Below are 23,969 nucleotides of genomic sequence, written 5' to 3'. Positions count from 1 at the left end.
CAATAGCCTTTACTTTTTGTAAATGCATTGCAGTGACTGTTTTCTGACACTGGGGGAGCCAGAAACGATATTTTCAAATGTTGATGCTTTATGTACAAACTTTTTATCCACATTGATAAACATCTGGAGGATTATTGAAGAAAAAAAAACAATTAAAAAAGTGACCTCCACCACTGCATATTACCTTCTGGAAGCCATTGAAGTCGTTGACCTTTGACCCAGAGACTACACAAGGGTTAAAGAAAACATTAAATGTACTGATGTTTAAAGTATAGAGTGAGCTAGACTACGGAAGGTAAAATGTGGAAAGATGTAATAATGGAAAAGAGGTTCAGTTGATCAGTGTCTTTGAAAGATCAGTTTTAGTTTTGATTTTCACTTTCAGAATGAGCAGAAAAAGATTTGAACCATGTCACTTATAAAACAGTTACACTCCCTGTTGGCGCTCGCTCGCAGGGCGTAGCATAAAGCAGTCGAGTGGTGAGGGTGTATACACACAAAAAAACAAATAAACAGTTTCAAATATTTATGAATAGACAAATGTGCAACACAGGAAACAGAGAACTCTATAGTGGCACCAAATAAAAGCATAAGATAACAAAAACCCTCCCCCCAAATAGCAAAAGCACCCCAAAATACAGAGTGGGTTGCACCCCACTAACCTAGTGTTTCTAGACAGACAGTTGGCTACGTGAGTGGAGATATAGACCCATGGGTGTCTGACCTAGTCATCTGCTCCTGTGTGCTTAAACAGACCAGTTAGAACGAAACTCAAACATCAGCAAAAACACTACAACAGACAGCAACGACACAACTCAATTACAAAACCTAATGCAAACTTTACTGCTCAACCAAAATCCCACAGAGCTCACAGATGAACATGATGAACTTCAGGTGTGCCATCGAACCTGGGGAGAACACAAAGCACGAACAAAACAAAGGAATCCCCCTGAGTTATCATCCTAATATCAGGTTCTACGATGTGGTGCGAAGCCCTCTAACTGCTTCGCTATTGGTTTATCCTTGAGGCCCTGCATCGTCTTTGAGGAAGCTTTTTGAACTCGCCACCCAGCTGGGTGCAGTCCACTTCCAATTTCGTAGAACCTGAGATTATGATGATAACTCAGGGGTTCCACGTCAATTGGTGCTCCGCCCTCTCACCGCCTTGCTATTGGTTTAAACCCAAGGCAAAGCCAGACGGGATCAATGTACCCCCAGCTAGACGCCGCTCCTGACAGCAGCATCACTAGGGCCCCGCCGGCGCAGGATCCAAATCCACAGGGGCCACGGGCCTCTGGGGGGATGGCATCGCTCAAAAACAGTATGAGCTACCGATCCTGTCGCCACACCAGGGGTGAATGGGTGGACTAGATCCACCCGCTGCCTGGTAGGCCTTGATAATGGCTGGTCTCACCCATTATCTATCGTTGAAGTATAAATCTAAGTTACTAACCTGGATTGATCTAAGACACATATTCCTGATAAAGAGATGAAATCTTTAACTCTCTATACAGTGAATTATTCTGTTTTTTTAATTATGTAAAAGTGAGATAAATGACTAATAATAACTAACAGATAAACTAATGATACAATACTTTGAAGAATAACATGTTATGCAAGAGGAACTAAAAAAGAAGCTATAATATTATTTTCTTGAATAGAATCAGCAGCTACACACAAATACACACAGATAGATGTAAACATTTTTCTAATATATTTTAATAAAGATATTAACATCAGTTATGTCTGGTTGTGATGACTTCACTTCCTGTCATACTTTATATCATACAGTCTAACTGTAGACGCTATGAGTTTTGCTAACACAGGAGCGCCCCCTGCAGCCTCTCACCGTCACCGCATCCTTTCACAGCAAGTCACGTGTTTTAGATGAACCAGCCGTGAAACCCCCCCCGACCCATCCTGAACCTCCACTACAAGACTGAGAGTGAGACATGAGTGAGTGATGAAGCTTCTACAACATTCTACAGGTCGTGACCTCTTGACCTCTTCCAGAGTACGCCCACATCATGGATGTGGCTTAGGTTAGGTAGAACTTTATTGATCCCTCAGGAGGTCTCCTTCGGGAATTTCGGGAAAAATAGGCTTGTGGTTTGTTAAGGTAAACAATTCAATTAAATAATGAACAAAAGTGACTTTTGTTATTATTATTGTAGTTAATGATGTTTCAAAACCAACATTCATAACAGAAACATCTTTATGAAATAATTGTGTTTTAGTGTTTGTGGTTAATTCACTACGACAGTTCAATGTCTTCTCTGAGCCCTTGATGACTGAGCTTCTCTCGTTCAGTCACAAATCTTGTGAGCCCTCTGGCTCAGCTCTTTCCTCACCTCATGACTCAAGTCTACGTTTGTAATCATGTCCATGTCTGAGACGATGGCAGAAGCAGACCTGACGTGAAAGAGAAAATATTACAAAACAATAGAACAAGTTGGAAGGACATACGATGTGGATCCACACCTGATCACCGGGATCATCTCCAGAGAGTCTCGAGCTGGACACGCTCTCAAAAAGGGCTGGGGGGACTGGGACCCAGGGAGACAGGACTATAATGGTTTTGGACTGATGCAGGTCTGTGACTCTCCGACTGTCTCGCTGCCGCTCGCTCACTTCCTCTCTGCTCTCTGAGGATCAGCTGAGAGGTTTGACATCTGCTGTCATGACACGACTTGAACACATCGAGTGTGTTATGTTAAGTGTGTGTCTATTGTACTCATCAGTGTGTGTTGTCGTGATGTGTGACTATATTGTATCATCAATGTGTGTTGTCGTGATGTGTGACTCTATTGTATCATCAGTGTGTGTGTTATTGTGATGTGTGACTCTATTGTATCATCAGTGTGTGTTGTTGTGATGTGTGACTCTATTGTATCATCAGTGTGTGTTGTCGTGATGTGTGACTATATTGTATCATCAGTGTGTGTTGTCGTGATGTGTGACTCTATTGTATCATCAGTGTGTGTGTTATTGTGATGTGTGACTCTATTGTATCATCAGTGTGTGTTGTTGTGATGTGTGACTCTATTGTATCATCAGTGTGTGTTGTTGTGATGTGTGACTCTATTGTATCATCAGTGTGTGTGTTATTGTGATGTGTGACTATATTGTATCATCAGTGTGTGTTGTTGTGATGTGTGACTATATTGTATCATCAGTGTGTGTTGTCGTGATGTGTGACTCTATTGTATCATCAGTGTGTGTTGTTGGGATGTGTGACTCTATTGTATCATCAGTGTGTGTTGTTGTGATGTGTGACTCTATTGTATCATCAGTGTGTGTTGTTGTGATGTGTGACTCTATTGTATCATCAGTGTGTGTTGTTGTGATGTGTGACTCTATTGTATCATCAGTGTGTGTGTTATTGTGATGTGTGACTATATTGTATCATCAGTGTGTGTTGTTGTGATGTGTGACTTTATTGTATCATCAGTGTGTGTTGTTGGGATGTGTGACTCTATTGTATCATCAGTGTGTGTTGTTGTGATGTGTGACTCTATTGTATCATCAGTGTGTGTTGTTGTGATGTGTGACTCTATTGTATCATCAGTGTGTGTTGTTGTGATGTGTGACTCTATTGTATCATCAGTGTGTGTTGTTGTGATGTGTGACTCTATTGTACCATCAGTGTGTGTTGTTGTGATGTGTGACTCTATTGTATCAGCAGTGTGTGTGTTGTTGTGATGTGTGACTCTATTGTATCATCAATGTGTGTGTGTTGTTGTGATGTGTGACTCTATTGTATCATCAGTGTGTGTTGTTGTGATGTGTGACTCTATTGTATCATCAGTGTGTGTTGTTGTGATGTGTGACTCTATTGTATCATCAGTGTGTGTTGTTGTGATGTGTGACTCTATTGTATCATCAGTGTGTGTTGTTGTGATGTGTGACTCTATTGTATCATCAGTGTGTGTTGTTGTGATGTGTGACTCTATTGTACCATCAGTGTGTGTTGTTGTGATGTGTGACTCTATTGTATCAGCAGTGTGTGTGTTGTTGTGATGTGTGACTCTATTGTATCATCAATGTGTGTGTGTTGTTGTGATGTGTGACTCTATTGTATCATCAGTGTGTGTTGTTGTGATGTGTGACTCTATTGTATCATCAGAGTGTGTGTGTTGTTGTGATGTGTGACTCTATTGTATCACCAGAGTGTGTGTGTGTGTTGTTGTGATGTGTGACTCTATTGTATTATCAGTGTGTGTGTGTTGTTGTGATGTGTGACTCTATTGTATTATCAGTGTGTGTGTGTTGTTGTGATCTGTGACTCTATTGTATCATCAGTGTGTGTTGTTGTGATGTGTGACTCTATTGTACCATCAGTGTGTGTTGTTGTGATGTGTGACTCTATTGTATCAGCAGTGTGTGTGTTGTTGTGATGTGTGACTCTATTGTATCATCAATGTGTGTGTGTTGTTGTGATGTGTGACTCTATTGTATCATCAGTGTGTGTTGTTGTGATGTGTGACTCTATTGTATCATCAGTGTGTGTTGTTGTGATGTGTGACTCTATTGTATCATCAGTGTGTGTTGTTGTGATGTGTGACTCTATTGTATCATCAGTGTGTGTTGTTGTGATGTGTGACTCTATTGTATCATCAGTGTGTGTTGTTGTGATGTGTGACTCTATTGTACCATCAGTGTGTGTTGTTGTGATGTGTGACTCTATTGTATCAGCAGTGTATGTGTTGTTGTGATGTGTGACTCTATTGTATCATCAATGTGTGTGTGTTGTTGTGATGTGTGACTCTATTGTATCATCAGTGTGTGTTGTTGTGATGTGTGACTCTATTGTATCATCAGAGTGTGTGTGTTGTTGTGGTGTGTGACTCTATTGTATCACCAGAGTGTGTGTGTGTGTTGTTGTGATGTGTGACTCTATTGTATTATCAGTGTGTGTGTGTTGTTGTGATGTGTGACTCTATTGTATTATCAGTGTGTGTGTGTTGTTGTGATGTGTGACTCTATTGTATCATCAGTGTGTGTTGTTGTGATGTGTGACTCTATTGTACCATCAGTGTGTGTTGTTGTGATGTGTGACTCTATTGTATCAGCAGTGTGTGTGTTGTTGTGATGTGTGACTCTATTGTATCATCAATGTGTGTGTGTTGTTGTGATGTGTGACTCTATTGTATCATCAGTGTGTGTTGTTGTGATGTGTGACTCTATTGTATCATCAGTGTGTGTTGTTGTGATGTGTGACTCTATTGTATCATCAGTGTGTGTTGTTGTGATGTGTGACTCTATTGTATCATCAGTGTGTGTTGTTGTGATGTGTGACTCTATTGTATCATCAGTGTGTGTTGTTGTGATGTGTGACTCTATTGTACCATCAGTGTGTGTTGTTGTGATGTGTGACTCTATTGTATCAGCAGTGTGTGTGTTGTTGTGATGTGTGACTCTATTGTATCATCAATGTGTGTGTGTTGTTGTGATGTGTGACTCTATTGTATCATCAGTGTGTGTTGTTGTGATGTGTGACTCTATTGTATCATCAGAGTGTGTGTGTTGTTGTGATGTGTGACTCTATTGTATCACCAGAGTGTGTGTGTGTGTTGTTGTGATGTGTGACTCTATTGTATTATCAGTGTGTGTGTGTTGTTGTGATGTGTGACTCTATTGTATTATCAGTGTGTGTGTGTTGTTGTGATGTGTGACTCTATTGTATTATCAGTGTGTGTGTGTTGTTGTGATGTGTGACTCTATTGTATTATGTGTGTGTTTGTACAAAACTCTCTTTTCTTTGAAATAGATTCAATCTTGTTGACCATAACCACACCCACTCTGCTGTGATTAGTCAAACATGGAGGTTTGTAACCATGTGTCATTAATCCCAGGAGTCTCCACCTCAGAGGGACTCATTGTATAAACAAAGCAGGCATGATTACAGCTGGTTAGGGAAGGAGGGAAGCCATTATTACGTCATAATCAAATGCGGAAAAAAAAAACTTGCATTAAAGTAAAAAAAGAAAATTAAAATATATATTTCCAATAAAAAAGAAAGTAAATAAATACATCTGAACTTGGTTAGAGGGCGTGGCACCGTGAAGTTGAACCATGAGTTATCTATTCATAACTTCAGGTTCTAAGAATAGTGAAAAGTTCTTACTATGTCGCCCAGTGGAGTGCTCTTACTTGAGTCCCAATAGGATCAATCGTAGAACCTGAAGTTATGATTTAGGTAACCTAGGGGATATATATTTTAACAAAAACCTAAATAATTAACAGCACATAAATGGAAATCGTACACTGGAGGGCGCTAGTACGACTTTCAACAGTCTCTGGTTGTCGTTTGTGTTTTTTACGTTTTAACAGCATTTACTTCACCTTGATTAACCTCTACACAACACATGACACGATGACAAACAGCAGGTGAACACGTTTATTCAAGTGAACGCTTAACAAAAGGAATGTTTGTTGTTGTCAACACAACAGCAGGACGACAACTGGTGCAACACAAGCTACACTGATGTCGTTCAGTTTCGGTTAGTTTGGTGGACTGACAGAGATCACATGACGGATTAGAGACAGAGTGCTGCCAACCCTCCTGCAGGTCCACACAGAACCACAGCAGCGACGCCGACGACCAGCACCACACCAACCCCCAGCGCCAACTTCACCTTCTCCTCCTCGTCCTCTTTCTTCCTCTGACGCTTGAACCACTGAGCTCGAGCCACCACATCGTTGGAATAGTCTTCGCCGGTGGTGAAGTGATCCACGTCGTAACCTTCACGGACGCTTCCGTCCCCCATGTTGTAGGCGGCGATGCCTCCTGCAGGAAAACACTTTTGTTCAAGTCTGCATAGAGGACTAAACTGGTACAAAAGAGTGAAAAACTGTAGTATTTCATTGTATCAGTGTCATCAGAACATTGAATTGTTGAATTGTATATTTTAAATGTTGAACTTTCTTCCTTGTTTCATTGTCAAATAGTGTTTTATATTAAATTTTGATTATTTTTATATTGAACTTTTTAAGCTGAATACTATAATTGCTATCTTAGCTCGTGGCTAACATAGCAGCCTCCGTGAGTGAATCACGTAAATGTATTATTAAATAATAAAATATCATTTCTAATATCAAATTGAGACACTCGATGTGTTCAAGTCGTGTCATGACAGCAGAAGTCAAACCTTTCAGCTGCTCCTCAGAGCTCCACCTGGGAAACTTCTTTCGGATCAGTTTGATGAAATGGACCAGGATCCTCGTGCCCTGCATCAGGTGAGTCTTACTGTCCCACGCACCTTCAGGTGTGTGTCCTCCTCCTCTGGGGTTCACGTCGACCTGCAGAGAGCAGAGAGGAAGTGAGCGAGCGGCAGCGAGACAGTCGGAGAGTCACAGACCTGCATCAGTCCAAAACCATTATAGGCCTGTCTCCCTGGGTCCCAGTCCCCCCAGCCCTTTTTGAGAGTGTGTCCAGCTCGAGACTCTCTGGAGATGATCCCGGCGATCAGGTGTGGATCCACATCGTATGTCCTTCCAACTTGTTTTATTGTTTTGTAATATTTTCTCATTCGCTTCAGGTCTGCTTCTGCCATCGTCTCAGAGGCGTCCACCCCTGTGAGGAGGTCACATGACCACTGAGAACAGCACTTCTACAATGACAGGAACTCAACAAACAAACATGGACATGATTAAAAACGTAGACTTGAGTCATGAGAGGACGAAAGAGCTGAGCCAGAACATGTCTTTTCCCATGGGGCTGGTGGAGCCCAGACCAAAAAAGGAAAAATGGGAAACCCTCAATGGGCACACACACTTTAACACACACACATATACACACTTTAACACACACGCACAAACACACTTTAACACACACGCACAAACACACTTTAACACACATGCACATACACACTTTAACACACACGCATATACACACTTTTACACACATGCACATACATACTTTAACACACACACGCACAAACACACTTTAACACACACGCACAAACACACTTTAACACACATGCACATACACACTTTAACACACACGCATATACACACTTTTACACACATGCACATACATACTTTAACACACACGCACAAACACACTTTAACACACACGCACAAACACACTTTAACACACACGCACAAACACACTTTAACACACACGCACATACACACTTTAACACACACGCACAAACACACTTTAACACACACGCACATACACACTTTAACACACACGCACAAACACACTTTAACACACACGCACAAACACACTTTAACACACACGCACAAACACACTTTAACACACACGCACAAACACACTTTAACACACACGCACAAACACACTTTAACACACACGCACATACACACTTTAACACACACGCACATACACACTTTAACACACACGCACAAACACACTTTAACACACACGCACAAACACACTTTAACACACACGCACAAACACACTTTAACACACACGCACATACACACTTTAACACACACGCACATACACACTTTAACGGACACGCACAAACACACTTTAACACACACGCACATACACACTTTAACACACATGCACATACACACTTTAACACACACGCATATACAAACTTTTACACACATGCACATACACTCTTTAACACACACAGATACACACTTTAACACACACGCACATACACACTTTAACACACTTTAACACACATGCACAAACACACTTAAACACACATGCACACTTTAACACACATGCACATACACACTTTAACACACACGCACATACACACTTTAACACACATGCACAAACACACTTTAACACACACATACACAATTTACACACATGCACAAACACACTTAAACACACATACACACTTTAACACACATGTACATACACACTTTAACACACACGCATATACACACTTTTACACACATGCACATACACTCTTTAACACACGCACATACACACTTTAACACACACGCACATACACACTTTAACACACATGCACACATACACACTTTAACACACATGCACACTTTAACACACACGCACATACACACTTTAACACACACGCACATACACACTTTAACACACATGCCCACATACACACTTTAACACACACGCACATACACACTTTAACACACATGCACACATACACACTTTAACACACATGCACACTTTAACACACACGCACATACACACTTTAACACACACGCACATACACACTTTAACACACATGCACACATACACACTTTAACACACACGCACATACACACTTTAACACACATGCACACATACACACTTCAGCTCAACTCTTATAATAAACTCAATGATTAGATTAAAGAAATATTCTCTGTCTTTAAATCAAATGTACTTTACCGTTATAACCCAGATTATCCTGATCTGCTGTTTTCTGAGACGCTCCGCTCGTCTTCACATCCATGATGTCGGCGTACGCTGCAAGAGGTCAAGAGGTCACGACCTGTAGAACGTTGTAGAAGCTTCATCACTCACTCATGTCTGTGTCTCCAGAGGAACCTTCTTCAGTCCAGTCTCCTGCAGATCTAACATCTCGCTCTCAGTCTTGTAGTGGAGGTTCAGGATGGGTGGGGGGGGGGCTTACGGCTGGTTCATCTAAAACACGTGACTTGCTGTAAACGGATGTGGTGACGGTGAGAGGCTGCAGGGGGCGCTCCTGTGTTAGCAAAACTCATAGCGTGTTCAGTTAGACTGTGTGATATAAAGTATGACAGGAAGTGAAGTCATCACAACCAGACATAACTGATGTTAATATCTTTATTAAAATATATTAGAAAAATGTTTACATCTATCTGTGTGTATTTGTGTGTAGCTGCTGATTCTATTCAAGAACATAATATTATAGCTTCCTTTTTAGTTCCTCCTGCATAACATGTTATTTTTCAAAGTTTGTATCATTAGTTTATCTGTTAGTTATTATTAGTAATTTCTCTCAAAACTATCATTTTGCTGTTTCTATCGTAAAACACAAGATCTTATTCATTTTTTAACAAAACAAGGTTGTTGTTTGTAACAGCTTCAGCTACTGTCATTGTTGTTTTTAAATAAAGTTGTTTTGAAAATGTGCTGACAAAGTTGCAACCAAAGGGCAAAATGTTGTTTAAAAGCAAAGTCTCCAGTTCCATAAACAAATAATGATATATTTGAACGGAAAGTTGTTTGTCGTCGAAGGCGACAGAAACAACACGAACAAAAGTTGTGGTCAAACAAAGAGAAATCAAAACAAGTGTTTGATGAAAGAAGTTAAAAAACTTCTGACAACTTTGAAGGTATTTCAGCCATTTAACGTGTTGGGAAAAATAAAGTTGTTTGTCCAGCAGGGGGCGCTTCATACCTTTAACGTTTATTAAGGAGACAATTGGTGACAGTGGTGTGTTACACAGTTGTGTAGTAAAGACACGGTATCATGATACTTCACCTTGAAAGACCACTAGATGACAAGAGTGTGTGTGTGTACATGAGTGTGTGTTTGTATGTGAATGTGTGTTAATGTGTTTGTTTGTGTGTACCTGAGTAAGCGTTTGTTTGTATGTGGGTGTTTGTGTGTATGTGAGTACATGTGTGTGTTTGTGTGAACGTGTACTTGAGAGTGTGTTTGTGTGTACATAAGTGCGTGTGTGAACACCAGTGTGTGTGTTTATGTGTATGTGTAGTTTATATGTATGTGAATACAAGTGTGTATCTGAGTGCTTGAGTGTATGTGAGTGCATGCGTGTGTTTTGGGGAGCGTGTACTTGAGAGTTTGTGTGTTTGTGTTTGTGATGGTTTACGTGTATGTGAGTGCAAGTGTGTATCTGAGTGCTTGTGTGTTCGTTAGTGCCTGTGTGCGTTTGTGTGAGTGTGTACTTGAGAGTGTGTGTATGTGATGCTTTTATGTCAATGTGAGTGCAAGTGTGTGTTTGTGTGTACTTGAGAGTGTGCATGTTTGTGTGTACACAAGTGCGTGTTTTTGTGTGTATGTGATGGTTTGAGCGTGTTTGTGTGAGCGTGTACTTAAGTGTGTTTGTGAATTTGTGTTCATGAGGTCATCTTTGTTTGTGAGTGTGTGTGTATGTCCATTTGGGTATCTATGTGAATTTGTGTGTGTGTGCACATCCATGTCCGTGTGTGTGTGCATTTGTGTGTCATGGCTAGTGTGTCTGTGTGTTCACATGTGCATTGTCAAGTGTGTGTTTGTTTTATTATTTGTCTATAAATGTGATGGTTTGTGTCATTCAACGTGAACTGTGTGTAACTATTTGTGAGCCTTTATTTGTGAAGTAGTTATTTGCGATCTGGTCCTGCTGTGTTCTGATCCAGAACTGGGGTGGTCGGCCCACAGATGTGGGGGCCCGTCGGGGGGAACAGCAGAGAAAAACGGGTCGGGTAATGTAACAAGACTTGTTTGGACCTCACAGCTAGATGAGTCATGGGAGTGACTTAGTGAGTCCATCAGTGACAATCCAACACTGTGTTTGTGACAAAGACAAACACGATAAAACAGCTATTCACACCGTGTCCACTAGGTGGCGAGAAAGTGCTGCTTCAAAACCAGAGTCCTCGGTTTCTTGATTATCGGCCTCCGAACATCTGCAGGAGTGTAAACAAACAAAGAAGAATCCATGGTTGCATGAAGTTTTCTTTATTTCTATCAAATCATTTTTACATTGTGTTTTAACTTTATTTAAAAAAGGACATAAATAGTTGGACAAACATCAAGTATATGCTACATCTTGTGTGTTACATTCAAAACAAACATCAGTGAAGAGTGCTGAGGAAGTCGTTAGCGCTGATGCTAACGGCGATGCTAACACGTGCCAGCATCAGCGCGAAGAGTCTAAAGATTGTCGAGCTGAGGTTGTGAGTCAGTGTTTGTGTTGGACGAGCGCCAGCGTGGAACTGAGCCACGAATTCTAAAGATAGAAAATAAATATGGGGAAACAAATCTGTTAAGCAATCAGAGCCCAGAGTTTAGAGACAATTCTTCTTCTCTGATCCACCATTTTGAATATCCAATAACTTTAGACCCCTTGGCTGATTGATCTAGATCTAGAGGAAACTACCGACATCTTGGGTGAAAGTAGTTAAAACAAGTGTTTACATAGCAACTGATGCTAGTACATAGCTATGTGTTAGCATGATGAAGGATGCTAATGATGCAGGAGCTAACACTACAGCGTGATAGTAGTGAAGAGTCAGCGACAATCAAAGAGAATGTTTTAAAATAGAAACGTTTAGTCGGATGACGCTGGCAAGAAGCTAAGGTGAGTTAGCACGACTCTCTTCGCTGGCATTGAAATGAGTGGTTGGCAGTTTGAGAGTCAAGATGGCGACAGGCGGTTAGTGCATTGAGTCAGTGTCGCGGACGCAAATCCGGTAGAGCGTCCTGGACGTAACGAAGTGGTAACATCATCTTGACGCTAGTGTAGAGCTGCCGTTGTCAGTTTTGGTGCTGGGTCAGAATCTTCTGTGTCGCGAAGTCTGATGAAACGTCATCGGCCGAGGAGGCCGAGCTGAGAGAAGGTGTTTCAGTGTCACCACGAGTCTTTTCAGCTGGTCCATCTCTAACTGACCTGAGAACCCATGATCCCTCAGGACACAATCCTCGTGTCTCAGGTCAACTTGACTTTCTCCTCGTTGTTGTTGTTGTTGTTGTTGTTGTGTAGGCTCAGGTCGAAGTGCGTCTGCTTGCGCAGCGCCCGCGGCATCAGCGTCTTCTTCATGAACAGTTTCTGGAGGAAGAGGTTGCTGACGCTGAAGGGACAGTAGCTGTGGATGAAGTACATGAGGCCCACGCCGGGGCCGGCGTAGTACTGCGGCCGCGGCTGCGGCGACAACAGCGCCTCCACGATGGTGTCCACGACCGGGGTGAGGTCGGGGTCGGCCTGTTGGGCGAAGCTCTGGAACAGCTGCCTGGTCTCGTCCATGTAGTCCTCGCCGTAGTCCTCCAGCAGCGCCGGCGACAGACTTCCCAGCAGCTGCTTGTGCTGCTCCTCCCAGTAGGTGTAGTTGCTTGACTGACCTGCAGGGGGAGCAATGACAGGTCCGTCAGAAATACTGAAACTTCTAATGCAGGTTATTTCCCCAAAACTTGAAACATTTAGATCAAGTTTTTAACATGATGTGGCTTCGGGAGGAAGCAGATTTGTCTACTTCCTGTGTACCTACACAACGTTTACTCCCTGTTCAGTTGATTTTTTTTTAATGTCCAGTCTTTGAAATATTATCACTTTCTTTTTGGATGAGATTCATTGACTTCCTGTTTGGGAAAGATTGGGTCCAACCGACATTTGTTTTGTTTTCGGGTGACATGTGTCTACTTTTTACGATTTAGCCACTCGTGTTCCTCCAGGAGTTTTGGCCACATTACGTCCAGGAAGTACTTTTGCTGATATGAATTTTTCTTGTTTCCAAACATGTCAAATGTTATTTCAAGTTTTCAAGTTAATGTTAAAAGTTTTTCAAGTTTTAGGATTTTTGACAAGTATGAAAAACATTTTGGAAACTTTAAATTTAGGTTTAAAAGTAATTTTCCCCAAACATTAAACATTTTCATATCTCTTGTTTACTTCCTGTTTGATTAGCATTTGTCAACTTCCTGTGTTGGCATTTTTTCAGTTCATTGACTTCCTGTTTGGACTTCCTCCGGGAGCTCAAGCCACATCACTTTCAGGAAGTAAATCTTTTTGCTGATATAAATGTTTTTGTTTAGAAAAGTTTGGAGTTTTATGTCACGACAAGAACGCAAAGTAAAAAATCCCAAAGTGGGATCATATTTGTAATGTAACCCAACAAGGTGCTCAACAGGAAGTGGACGGTTGCTCTGCTTGTTAAGAGGGTTTAACCCTAAAGAGGTTGGAGTGTTTGTGCTCCTGGACATTTAAGGGTTAACCTGTCGGCTCAGGTGCGTTGACTTCATTAGCTCTTTCTTTGTGCACGTCTGTCGTGTGATTGGACGCGGTGATGTAAACGTCTGTTCGGGACAGTTGATCCGGCTGTTCCCACGTTAAGCCGCGGGAATTGTGTTTCAGATAATCCCGCTGTCACTCGCTCCACCGCTCGGCGAGCCCGCGAGTCGTGTGAACCTCAGATCAAGAACCTGCCGGCGTTCTCTTCGGCAAGCCGGTCTCCAAAGACACGGTCGAACGCTACGGCGTCACTAGGAGGAACCCTAGAAGGCACTTCGGAGGGCGCTCCGGTGATCGTCCCCTAGAGTCGCTCCGAACATTGACCGGGTTTAACTTCCTTCAGCGTCATACCCGGGTTCGCTGCCTATCAGAGAGCGAGTCGATTATTCCGAGTCGCCACGGTTACCTGTCTTGTATGACGCCGGCAGGACGATGGACACCTTGACGCCCCAGGGCTGCAGCTCGTGCCGCAGCGTGTTGACCAGAAGGTTGAGCGCCGCCTTGGAGGCGCCGTACGCCGCCAGACACGGGAACGGCTGGTCGCCTGAGTGATGGAAGACAGATGAGCCGTTACATAATGACCACTCACTTTCACACACTGTTTACCTGCGTGTGTGTCTGTTCTACGTGTGTGTGTGCATGCCAGTGTGTGTTTGTCTCTGCGTGTGTGTGCGTGTAATTCCTGGAATCCCCTCAAAAAAAAGGAAAAGATGTGATGAGATTAGACGATTAACAGTGTGTGTGCGTGTGTGTGTGCGTAGGTGTGTACTTGTGGTCTCGGGATGTTTTGGCAGAACACTTTGCTCAGGAAAGACAGAAAATTGACAATTGTATGACTTGGATGTTAAGTAGAAAAAATGTGTTCCAATTTAACAGATGTGTGTGTGTGGGGGTGTTGTGAGTGTGTATACGTTTTTTGCTTGTACTGTATAAGTGTGTGTGTTCTTGTGTATGCCTGTGCTTTCGTGTGTGACATATGTATGTGTGTGTGCATGTGAAGGTGTGTGTTTGTATATAAGTGTGCACTAATGTATGTGTCTGTGTAAGTGTGTATACAGAAGAGTGTTTGTGCATGTGTATGTGTCTGTGTAAGTGTGTATACAGAAGATTGTTTGTGCATGTGTATGTGTCTGTGTAAGTGTGTATACAGAAGAGTGTTTGTGCATGTGTGTGTGTCTGTGTAAGTGTGTATACACAAGAGTGTTTGTGCATGTGTATGTGTCTGTGTAAGTGTGTATACAGAAGACTGTTTGTGCATGTGTGTGTCTGTGGTAAATGTGTATACAGAAGAGTGTGTGTGCATGTATATGTGTGTAAATGTGCATGCATGCAAGTGTGTGTGTGTTTGTGCATGTGTGTAGGTGTGCATACATGCGAGTGTATGTGTTTGTGTGTGTATAAATGGGAGTGTGTGTTTGTGTAAGTGTGCATACATGCATGTGTGTGTTCAAGTGTGTATACATGCACGTATGTGTAAGTGTGTACACATGCGTGTGTGTAAGTGTGTATACATGCATGTGTGTGTTTATACATGCATGTGTGTGTGTAAGTGTGTATACATGTGAGTGTGTAAGTGTGTATGCATGCATGTGTGAGTGTGTAAGTCTGTATACATGTGAGTGTGTAAGTGTTTATACATGCATGTGTGAGTGTGTAAGTCTGTATACATGTGAGTGTGTAAGTGTGTATACATGCATGTGTGAGTGTGTAAGTGTGTATACATGTGAGTGTGTAAGTGTGTATGCATGTGTGTGTGTATACATGCATGTGTGAGTGTGTAAGTGTGTGTACATGCATGTGTAAGTGTGTATACATGTGAGTGTGTAAGTGTGTATGCATGTGTGAGTGTATAAGTGTGTATACATGTGAGTGTTTAAGTGTGTATACATGCATGTGTATGTGTAAGTGTGTATACATATGAGTGTTTAAGTGTGTATACATGCATGTGTATGTGTAAGTGTGTATACATATGAGTGTTTAAGTGTGTATACATGCATGTGTTTGTGTATACATGCATGTGTGTGTGTAAGTGTGTATACATATTAGTGTTTAAGTGTGTATACATGCATGTGTATGTGTAAGTGTGTATACATATGAGTGTTTAAGTGTGTATACATGCATGTGTTTGTGTATACATGCATGTGTGTGTGTAAGTGTGTATACATATTAGTGTTTAAGTGTGTATACATGCATGTGTATGTGTAAGTGTGTATACATATGAGTGTTTAAGTGTGTATACAAGCATGTGTATGTGTAAGTGTGTATACATATGAGTGTTTAAGTGTGTATACAAGCATGTGTTTGTGTATACATGCATGTGTATGTGTAAGTGTGTATACATATTAGTGTTTAAGTGTGTATACAAGCATGTGTATTTGTAAGTGTGTATACATATGAGTGTTTAAGTGTGTATACAAGCATGTGTTTGTGTATACATGCATGTGTATGTGTACGTGTGTATACATATTAGTGTTTAAGTGTGTATACAAGCATGTGTATGTGTAAGTGTGTATACATATGAGTGTTTAAGTGTGTATACAAGCATGTGTACTTGTAAGTGTGTATACATATGAGTGTTTAAGTGTGTATACATGCATGTGTATGTGTAAGTGTGTATACATATGAGTGTTTAAGTGTGTATACATGCATGTGTTTGTGTATACATGCATGTGTGTGTGTAAGTGTGTATACATATTAGTGTTTAAGTGTGTATACATGCATGTGTATGTGTAAGTGTGTATACATATGAGTGTTTAAGTGTGTATACATGCATGTGTTTGTGTATACATGCATGTGTGTGTGTAAGTGTGTATACATATTAGTGTTTAAGTGTGTATACATGCATGTGTATGTGTAAGTGTGTATACATATGAGTGTTTAAGTGTGTATACAAGCATGTGTATGTGTAAGTGTGTATACATATGAGTGTTTAAGTGTGTATACAAGCATGTGTTTGTGTATACATGCATGTGTGTGTGTACGTGTGTATACATATTAGTGTTTAAGTGTGTATACAAGCATGTGTATGTGTAAGTGTGTATACATATGAGTGTTTAAGTGTGTATACAAGCATGTGTATGTGTAAGTGTGTATACATATGAGTGTTTAAGTGTGTATACAAGCATGTGTTTGTGTATACATGCATGTGTATGTGTAAGTGTGTATACATATGAGTGTTTAAGTGTGTATACATGCATGTGTTTGTGTATACATGCATGTGTGTGTTTAAGTTTGTATACATATGAGTGTGTAAGTTTGTATACATGCAATTGTGTGTGTGTGTGTGTGTGTATACATGTGTGTGTGTGTGTATACATGTAAGCGTGTAAGTGTGTATACATGTAAGTGTGTAAGTGTGTATACATGTGTGTGTGTAAGTGTGTATACATGTAAGTGTGTAAGTGTGTATACATGAAAGTGTGTAAGTGTGTATACATGTAAGTTTGTGTGTGTGTATACATGTGTGTGTGTAAGTGTGTATACATGTGTGTGTGTAAGTGTGTATACATGTGTGTGTGTAAGTGTGTACACATGTAAGTGTGTAAGTGTGTATACATGTGTGTGTGTGTATACATGTGTGTGTGTGTGTATACATGTGTGTGTGTGTGTATACATGTGAGTGTGTAAGTGTGTATACATGTAAGTGTGTAAGTGTGTATACATGTGTGTGTGTAAGTGTGTATACATGTAAGTGTGTAAGTGTGTATACATGTAAGTGTGTAAGTGTGTATACATGTGTGTGTGTAAGTGTGTATACATGTAAGTGTGTAAGTGTGTATACATGTGTGTGTGTAAGTGTGTATACATGTAAGTGTGTAAGTGTGTATACATGTAAGTGTGTAAGTGTGTATACATGTGTGTGTGTAAGTGTGTATACATGTAAGTGTGTAAGTGTGTATACATGTAAGTGTGTAAGTGTGTATACATGTAAGTGTGTAAGTGTGTATACATGTAAGTGTGTAAGTGTGTATACATGTGTGTGTGTAAGTGTGTATACATGTAAGTGTGTAAGTGTCACCTGCAGGGCTGGAGATGGTGACCAGTCGACCTCTGGCTTGTCTCAACAGAGGCAGGAAAGTCTTTGTAACGTCCAACGTTCCAAAGAAATTCACTTCCATGCAGCCGCGGAAGTTGGATGTGAGTGACAGCTCTGTTTCCCCGAAGTTCACACACACACCAGCGTTGTTCACCAAACCCCAGAGACCTGCACACACACACAAAACACACTTGGTTACCCCGTGTGTCGTATTACAAGACTGTGTGTGTTTGTGTGTGTTTCTGTTAGTGGGTGTGCAAGTATGCGAGTATGTGTGCCAACGGAATTTGTGCGTACGTGCGGGATTGTGTGTGTGTTTGTGTTTTTATCAGTGCATGTATCTATTTGTACCGTCCGCAAGTGCATGTGTGTGTTTTTATTGTGGGTGCATGAGTGTGTGTGTTCACAAGTCTATGTGTGTGTTGCATGTGCCTGTGAGTGTGTTTGTGTGCGAAAGGTTTTTGTGTGTGCGTTTGTGAGTGTGTGTGTGTTTGCACGTGCGTATGTGGGCGTATTCGTTGGAGTGTGTGTGCGTGTGCATGTGTGTGTGATCTTTCATCTTATCATATCAGAGTTCAGAGATAGTGCACTTGTCACTCAAGGGCTTCTGTTTTATGTAAGATAATTGAACACACAAAACACACACCATCATAAAAAGTTGCATAAGCACAAACCATTCACTCAAAGTTCACACACAACGAAACAAACACACACGTCCACAGTGACACACAAGAGTCGACAACTTCTCCCACCCTTGGGTCCGAGTCTGGTCCTGATCTCCAGCAGAGCCTTGTGGACCTGCTGAGGCTGCGTGATGTCCACCTGCAGGACGGTGAGTCTGGACGAGCAGGTCCTCCGCAGCTCTCTAGCGCCCTCTCCCGTCAGGTCCAGCACCGTGGCGAACACCTCGAAGCCCAGGGCGTCCAGACGCTTCGCCGCCGCGCTCCCGAATCCCGAGTCGCATCCTGGCGGGAAAAAACAACATGACCTTCAGCAAAGAAAAATATACAATCAATATCGAGCTTTCCAGGGTGTCCCCGACTCTTGCTCTTTGCTGCAGGAAATCATTATCTACTGTTGACCCTGGAGCCAGAAACCTCCACACATCAGAGATAGTCTCTAGCTTAATGCGTGGGGTCAGGTGGTCATAATGTTCTGGTCCATTAAATTCATCAACATAATTATTCTCTTAAGATGTTTCTCGAAGGAGTCAGTGGATCATCAAACACAGATGTTTCTTGAAGGAGTCAGTGGATCATCAAACACAGATGTTTCTTGAAGGAGTCAGTAGATCATCAAACAGATGTTTCTTGAAGGAGTCAGTAGATCATCAAACACAGATGTTTCTTGAAGGAGTCGGTAGATCATCAAACACAGATGTTTCTTGAAGGAGTCAGTAGATCATCAAACACAGATGTTTCTTGAAGGAGTCAGTAGATCATCAAACACAGATGTTTCTTGAAGGAGTCAGTAGATCATCAAACACAGAGGTTTCTTGAAGGAGTCAGTAGATCATCAAACACAGATGTTTCTTGAAGGAGTCAGTAGATCATCAAACACAGATGTTTCTTGAAGGAGTCAGTAGATCATCAAACACAGATGTTTCTTGAAGGAGTCAGTAGATCATCAAACACAGAGGTTTCTTGAAGGAGTCAGTAGATCATCAAACACAGATGTTTCTTGAAGGAGTCAGTAGATCATCAAACACAGATGTTTCTTGAAGGAGTCAGTAGATCATCAAACACAGAGGTTTCTTGAAGGAGTCAGTAGATCATCAAACACAGATGTTTCTTGAAGGAGTCAGTAGATCATCAAACACAGAGGGAGATCCTGAAAGAAACTGGAAGCCAGTGAAGAGTTTTAAGGATCGGAGAAATGTGAGTTCTTCTACTAGAGCAAATCAGAATTCTGGCTGCAGAGTTTTGTATGAACTGCAGGCGATTCGGGCATCTCCGAAAAAATGGAGATGCGGAGTTCCAGAAAATCACAAATAAGAATGTCTTGAGATGTTTCTTGAAGGAGGTGTCTGGAAAGATTTCTCTCCTCTGGTCATGAAGTGTGTTCAGGAGCCATCAGTAGATTCTGATCCACAGACCTCAGAGCCCGAGCTGGGGTGTAAATCTGGATCAGATCACTGATGGAAGGTTTGACCATGAATAGATCTGAAAGTAAGAACCAGAATTTTAAAATGATCCTGAAAGAAACTGGCAGCCAGTGAAGAGTTTGAAGGAGAAATGTGAGTTCTTCTACTAGAGCAGCCAGTGAAGAGTTTGAAGGAGAAATGTGAGTTCTTCTACTAGAGCAGCCAGTGAAGAGTTTGAAGGAGAAATGTGAGTTCTTCTACTAGAGCAGCCAGTGAAGAGTTTGAAGGAGAAATGTGAGTTCTTCTACTAGAGCAGCCAGTGAAGAGTTTGAAGGAGAAATGTGAGTTCTTCTACTAGAGCAGCCAGTGAAGAGTTTGAAGGAGAAATGTGAGTTCTTCTACTAGAGCAGCCAGTGAAGAGTTTGAAGGAGAAATGTGAGTTCTTCTACTAGAGCAGCCAGTGAAGAGTTTGAAGGAGAAATGTGAGTTCTTCTACTAGAGCGGCTCAGAATTCTGGCTGCAGAGTTTAGTATGAACTGCAGGCGAGACACATCCTTCTTCTCTTCTGTTGTGCGGGCGAGCTGGTGTGAGGTTGTAGGTCAGTGTGTGTGTTGTGCGGGCGAGCTGATCCAGAACCAGCGGATCCTAATGTTCTCTGAGCGCAGGAGTGTCCGGGTGTTGTCACCTTCAGTCACACCGTGTTCCTGGACCCACTCCAGCAGTGACGGGAATACACACTCACATGCACACACACATCTACACACACACACAGACACACCTACATACGCACACACAAACACACATTTTCACATTCACACACACTTTTACACACTTATGCACACACACAAATACACACACACGTATGCACAAATTAGCAGATAGATGTGCACATGCACACACACACATACATATGCTGTCACAAGCACACACTTGCACGTTAAGTGTGTATGTGAGGATAAGTGTGTGTGTGTTTGTGCTTATTAAGGTTTGTGTGTGAGTCAGTGTGAGATCCATAATTGGTGTGTATCTAAGTCTATTTGTGTGTGGAATTGAGACTTTGTGTTTCTCTGTATGGCTGTGTGTGTATTTTTTTTGTTGTTGAATGGAAATAGTTTTGTACATTTTAAATGCACGTGTGTGTGTATTTATTTAGTTGTGTGAGTCTGTGTGAGAGCGATGATCTCTGATCTTTGCATTTGTGTTTCTTTGTTCGTGTTTCTCTGTATGGCTGAGTGTGTGTGTAATATTGTGCGAGTGTGTTGTTGAGTCTTCTTCCATGCAGGTGAGTGTGGGTGTGTGAGCATTCACTCAGGTATGTGTGAGTCTGTGAGTGCCAACAAGTGTTCAAGAGTCAATTAAGGTGTGTATTTGTTCAGAAGTCTGGGCATGTGTTGCGTATTATTTGGTGTGTGTCGTCCTGTGTGTGTGTGTGTGTGTGTGTGTGTGTTGACTCAGCAGGTTTCAAGTGCCCCCCCCCTCCTCTCCGATGAGTTGTGGTGCAAGTGCAGGTCCAGGAGGACGAACACACAAACACACAAACACACAAACACACACATGGGTGTCCAACAGTCGCAGCTGCACTGGCTGACATGTCTGCGCGGCAGGAGGGGCTTACGTAAGTGTGGGGGTCCGAGGGGCCCCACAGCTTCACATCTGCCTCAGAGACTCTGCAGCTGTTGTCGGTTTATCTCCAACAACACAACTGACACACAACTAGTCCTCTCAACATGTGCCTTTATCATAGACTGTGTGTGTTTATATATTTGTGTGTGTGTTTATGTATTGTGTGTGTGTCTATATGTTTGTGTTTGTGTCTATATATTAGTGTGTGTCTATATGTTTGTGTGTGTGTTTATATATTGTGTGTGTGTCTATATATTTGTGTTTGTGTCTATGTATTAATGTGTGTCTATATATTAGTGTGTGTCTTTATGTTAGTTTGTGTGTGTGTCTATATATTAGTGTGTGTCTATATATTTATTTGTGTCTGTGACTATATATTAGTGTGTGTCTATATATTTATTTGTGTCTGTGACTATATATTGTGTGTGTGTCTATATATGTGTCTTTGTGTCTATGTATTAGTGTGTCTATATATTAGTGTGTGTCTATATTTTTGTTTGTGTGTGTGTCTATATATTAGTGTGTGTCTATATATTTATTTGTGTCTGTGACTATATATTAGTGTGTGTCTATATATTTATTTGTGTCTGTGACTATATATTAGTGTGTGTCTATATATTTGTTTGTGTCTGTGACTATATATTAGTGTGTGTCTATATATGTGTTTGTGTGTCTATGTATTAGTGTGTGTCTATATATTTATTTGTGTCTGTGACTATATATTAGTGTGTGTCTATATATTTGTTTGTGTCTGTGACTATATATTAGTGTGCGTCTATATATGTGTTTGTGTGTCTATGTATTAGTGTGTGTCTATATATTTGTGTGTCTATATGTTTGTGTGCGTGTTTATATATTTTGTGTGTGTCTATTTATTTGTGTTTGTGTCCATATATTAGTGTGTGTCTATATATTTATTTGTGTGTGTCTATATATTAGTGTGTGTTTATATATTTGTTTGTCTGTGTGTTCATATATTTGTTTGTGTTTGTCTATTTATTTGTGTATGTGTCTATATATTTATTTGTGTGTGTCTATATATTAGTGTGTGTCTATATATTAGTGTGTGTGTCTATATGTTTGTGTGCGTGTGTTTATATATGAGTGTGTGTCAATATATTAGTGTGTGTCTATATATTAGTGTGTGTGTCTATATGTTTGTGTGTGTGTTTATATATGAGTGTGTGTCTATATATTAGTGTGTGTCTATATATTTGCGTGTGTCTATATATTAGTTTGTGTCTATATATTAGTGTGTGTCTATATATTTGTTTGTGTGTGTCTATTTATTTGTGTGTGTGTGTGTATAATATATCAGTGTGTGTATATATATTAGTGTGTGTCTATATATTTGTGTGTGTCTATATATTAGTTTGTGTCTATATATTTGTGTGTGTCTATATATTTGTGTGTGTGTGTATACTATATCAGTGTGTGTCTATATATTAGTGTATGTCTATATATTAGTGTGTGTCTATATATTTGTGTGTGTCTATATATTTGTGTGTGTGTATACTATATCAGTGTGTGTCTATATATTAGTGTATGTCTATATATTAGTGTGTGTCTATATATTTGTGTGTGTGTCATATAAACACACACAGTGTACACACAAACGGACAATCAACAGATGAATTGATTAGTTGCATGAGTCTCCTGGATTGAGGACATTTTCCTGGCCTCTGATTGGTCGGGTGTCTTTTGACCTCATGACCTGTCCAGGTAGTATTCAGGCTGAGGTCGACGAGCCAATGAGAGCTCCTGGATATGAACTGGAGTAACCCCACACATGACCACGGCTCGAGAAAACAACGCGTGATGACATCATGGGGTCAGACTGTCCAGCACACCCGTGGAGTCAGGACTCATGAGCCCTGAAACTGAAGCTCATCCTGAGAACAATCACCTCTTTGTGCCTCAATTACTGCCTCATAAGAGGATTAGAACATTTTCCACCTTCTTCGCTACCACGGCAACCCCGCTGTGACCCCCCCACACTCTGACCACAGCCAATCAGAGAGAGTCACCTGTGCAGGTGACTTTCTTCATCTTCATCTTCATCATCATCATCTTCAGCATCATCATCATCATCTTCAGCATCATCTTCAGCATCATCTTCATCATCATCATCATCATCATCTTCATCATCATCATCTTCAACATCATCATGATGATCATCATCATCATCATCATCTTCATCTTCATCATCATCATCATCATCATCATCATCATCATCATCATCATCATCATCATCTTCAACATCATCATCATCATGATCATCATCATCATCATCATCATCATCATCTTCATCTTCATCATCTTCAACATCATCATCATCATCATCATCAT

General features: G+C 41.0%; 2 protein-coding genes across 2 annotated transcripts in view; both read right to left on the bottom strand.

The window, feature by feature from the left end:
• Positions 1–6,386: 6,386 nt before the first annotated feature.
• LOC148076202 (lysozyme g-like) lies at positions 6,387–9,555 on the bottom strand. Its single transcript, XM_087793058.1, has 5 exons — positions 9,467–9,555; positions 9,332–9,409; positions 7,362–7,576; positions 7,152–7,302; positions 6,387–6,790 (listed from the first exon to the last, which is right to left on the bottom strand). The coding sequence occupies exons 1-5, from the start codon at positions 9,468–9,470 to the stop codon at positions 6,540–6,542; spliced, it is 699 nt and encodes a 232-aa protein (XP_087649184.1). The 5' UTR covers positions 9,471–9,555; the 3' UTR covers positions 6,387–6,539.
• A 2,041-nt stretch (positions 9,556–11,596) lies between these two features.
• The window catches only part of hsd11b2 (hydroxysteroid (11-beta) dehydrogenase 2), a 14,354-nt gene continuing 1,981 nt past the window's right edge, over positions 11,597–23,969 (bottom strand). Inside the window, exons 2-5 of the mRNA XM_087793057.1 lie at positions 18,667–18,879; positions 17,897–18,082; positions 14,285–14,422; positions 11,597–12,992 (exon numbers count right to left, since the gene is read on the bottom strand). Of these exons, the coding sequence (XP_087649183.1) occupies positions 12,583–12,992; positions 14,285–14,422; positions 17,897–18,082; positions 18,667–18,879 (947 nt within the window). The 3' untranslated portion in view covers positions 11,597–12,582. The remainder of the gene's footprint in view (positions 12,993–14,284; positions 14,423–17,896; positions 18,083–18,666; positions 18,880–23,969) is intronic.

The sequence above is a fragment of the Callionymus lyra genome, chromosome 6 (genome assembly GCF_982586985.1).
Source record: "Callionymus lyra chromosome 6, fCalLyr1.hap1.1, whole genome shotgun sequence".
Taxonomy (NCBI): Eukaryota; Metazoa; Chordata; class Actinopteri; order Syngnathiformes; family Callionymidae; genus Callionymus; species Callionymus lyra.
This window is presented reverse-complemented; position numbering and strand designations above follow the sequence as displayed.

What these genes read in the sequence shown, in the direction of transcription:
- LOC148076202 (XM_087793058.1), bottom strand. An exon ending in ATGGTTTTGGACTGATGCAG is followed by an intron (nt 7,303 to 7,361) that starts GTCTGTGACTCT and finishes TGCTCTCTGCAG; the next exon opens with GTCGACGTGAACCCCAGAGG. An exon ending in CTCTGAGGAGCAGCTGAAAG is followed by an intron (nt 6,791 to 7,151) that starts GTTTGACTTCTG and finishes GTTTTCCTGCAG; the next exon opens with GAGGCATCGCCGCCTACAAC.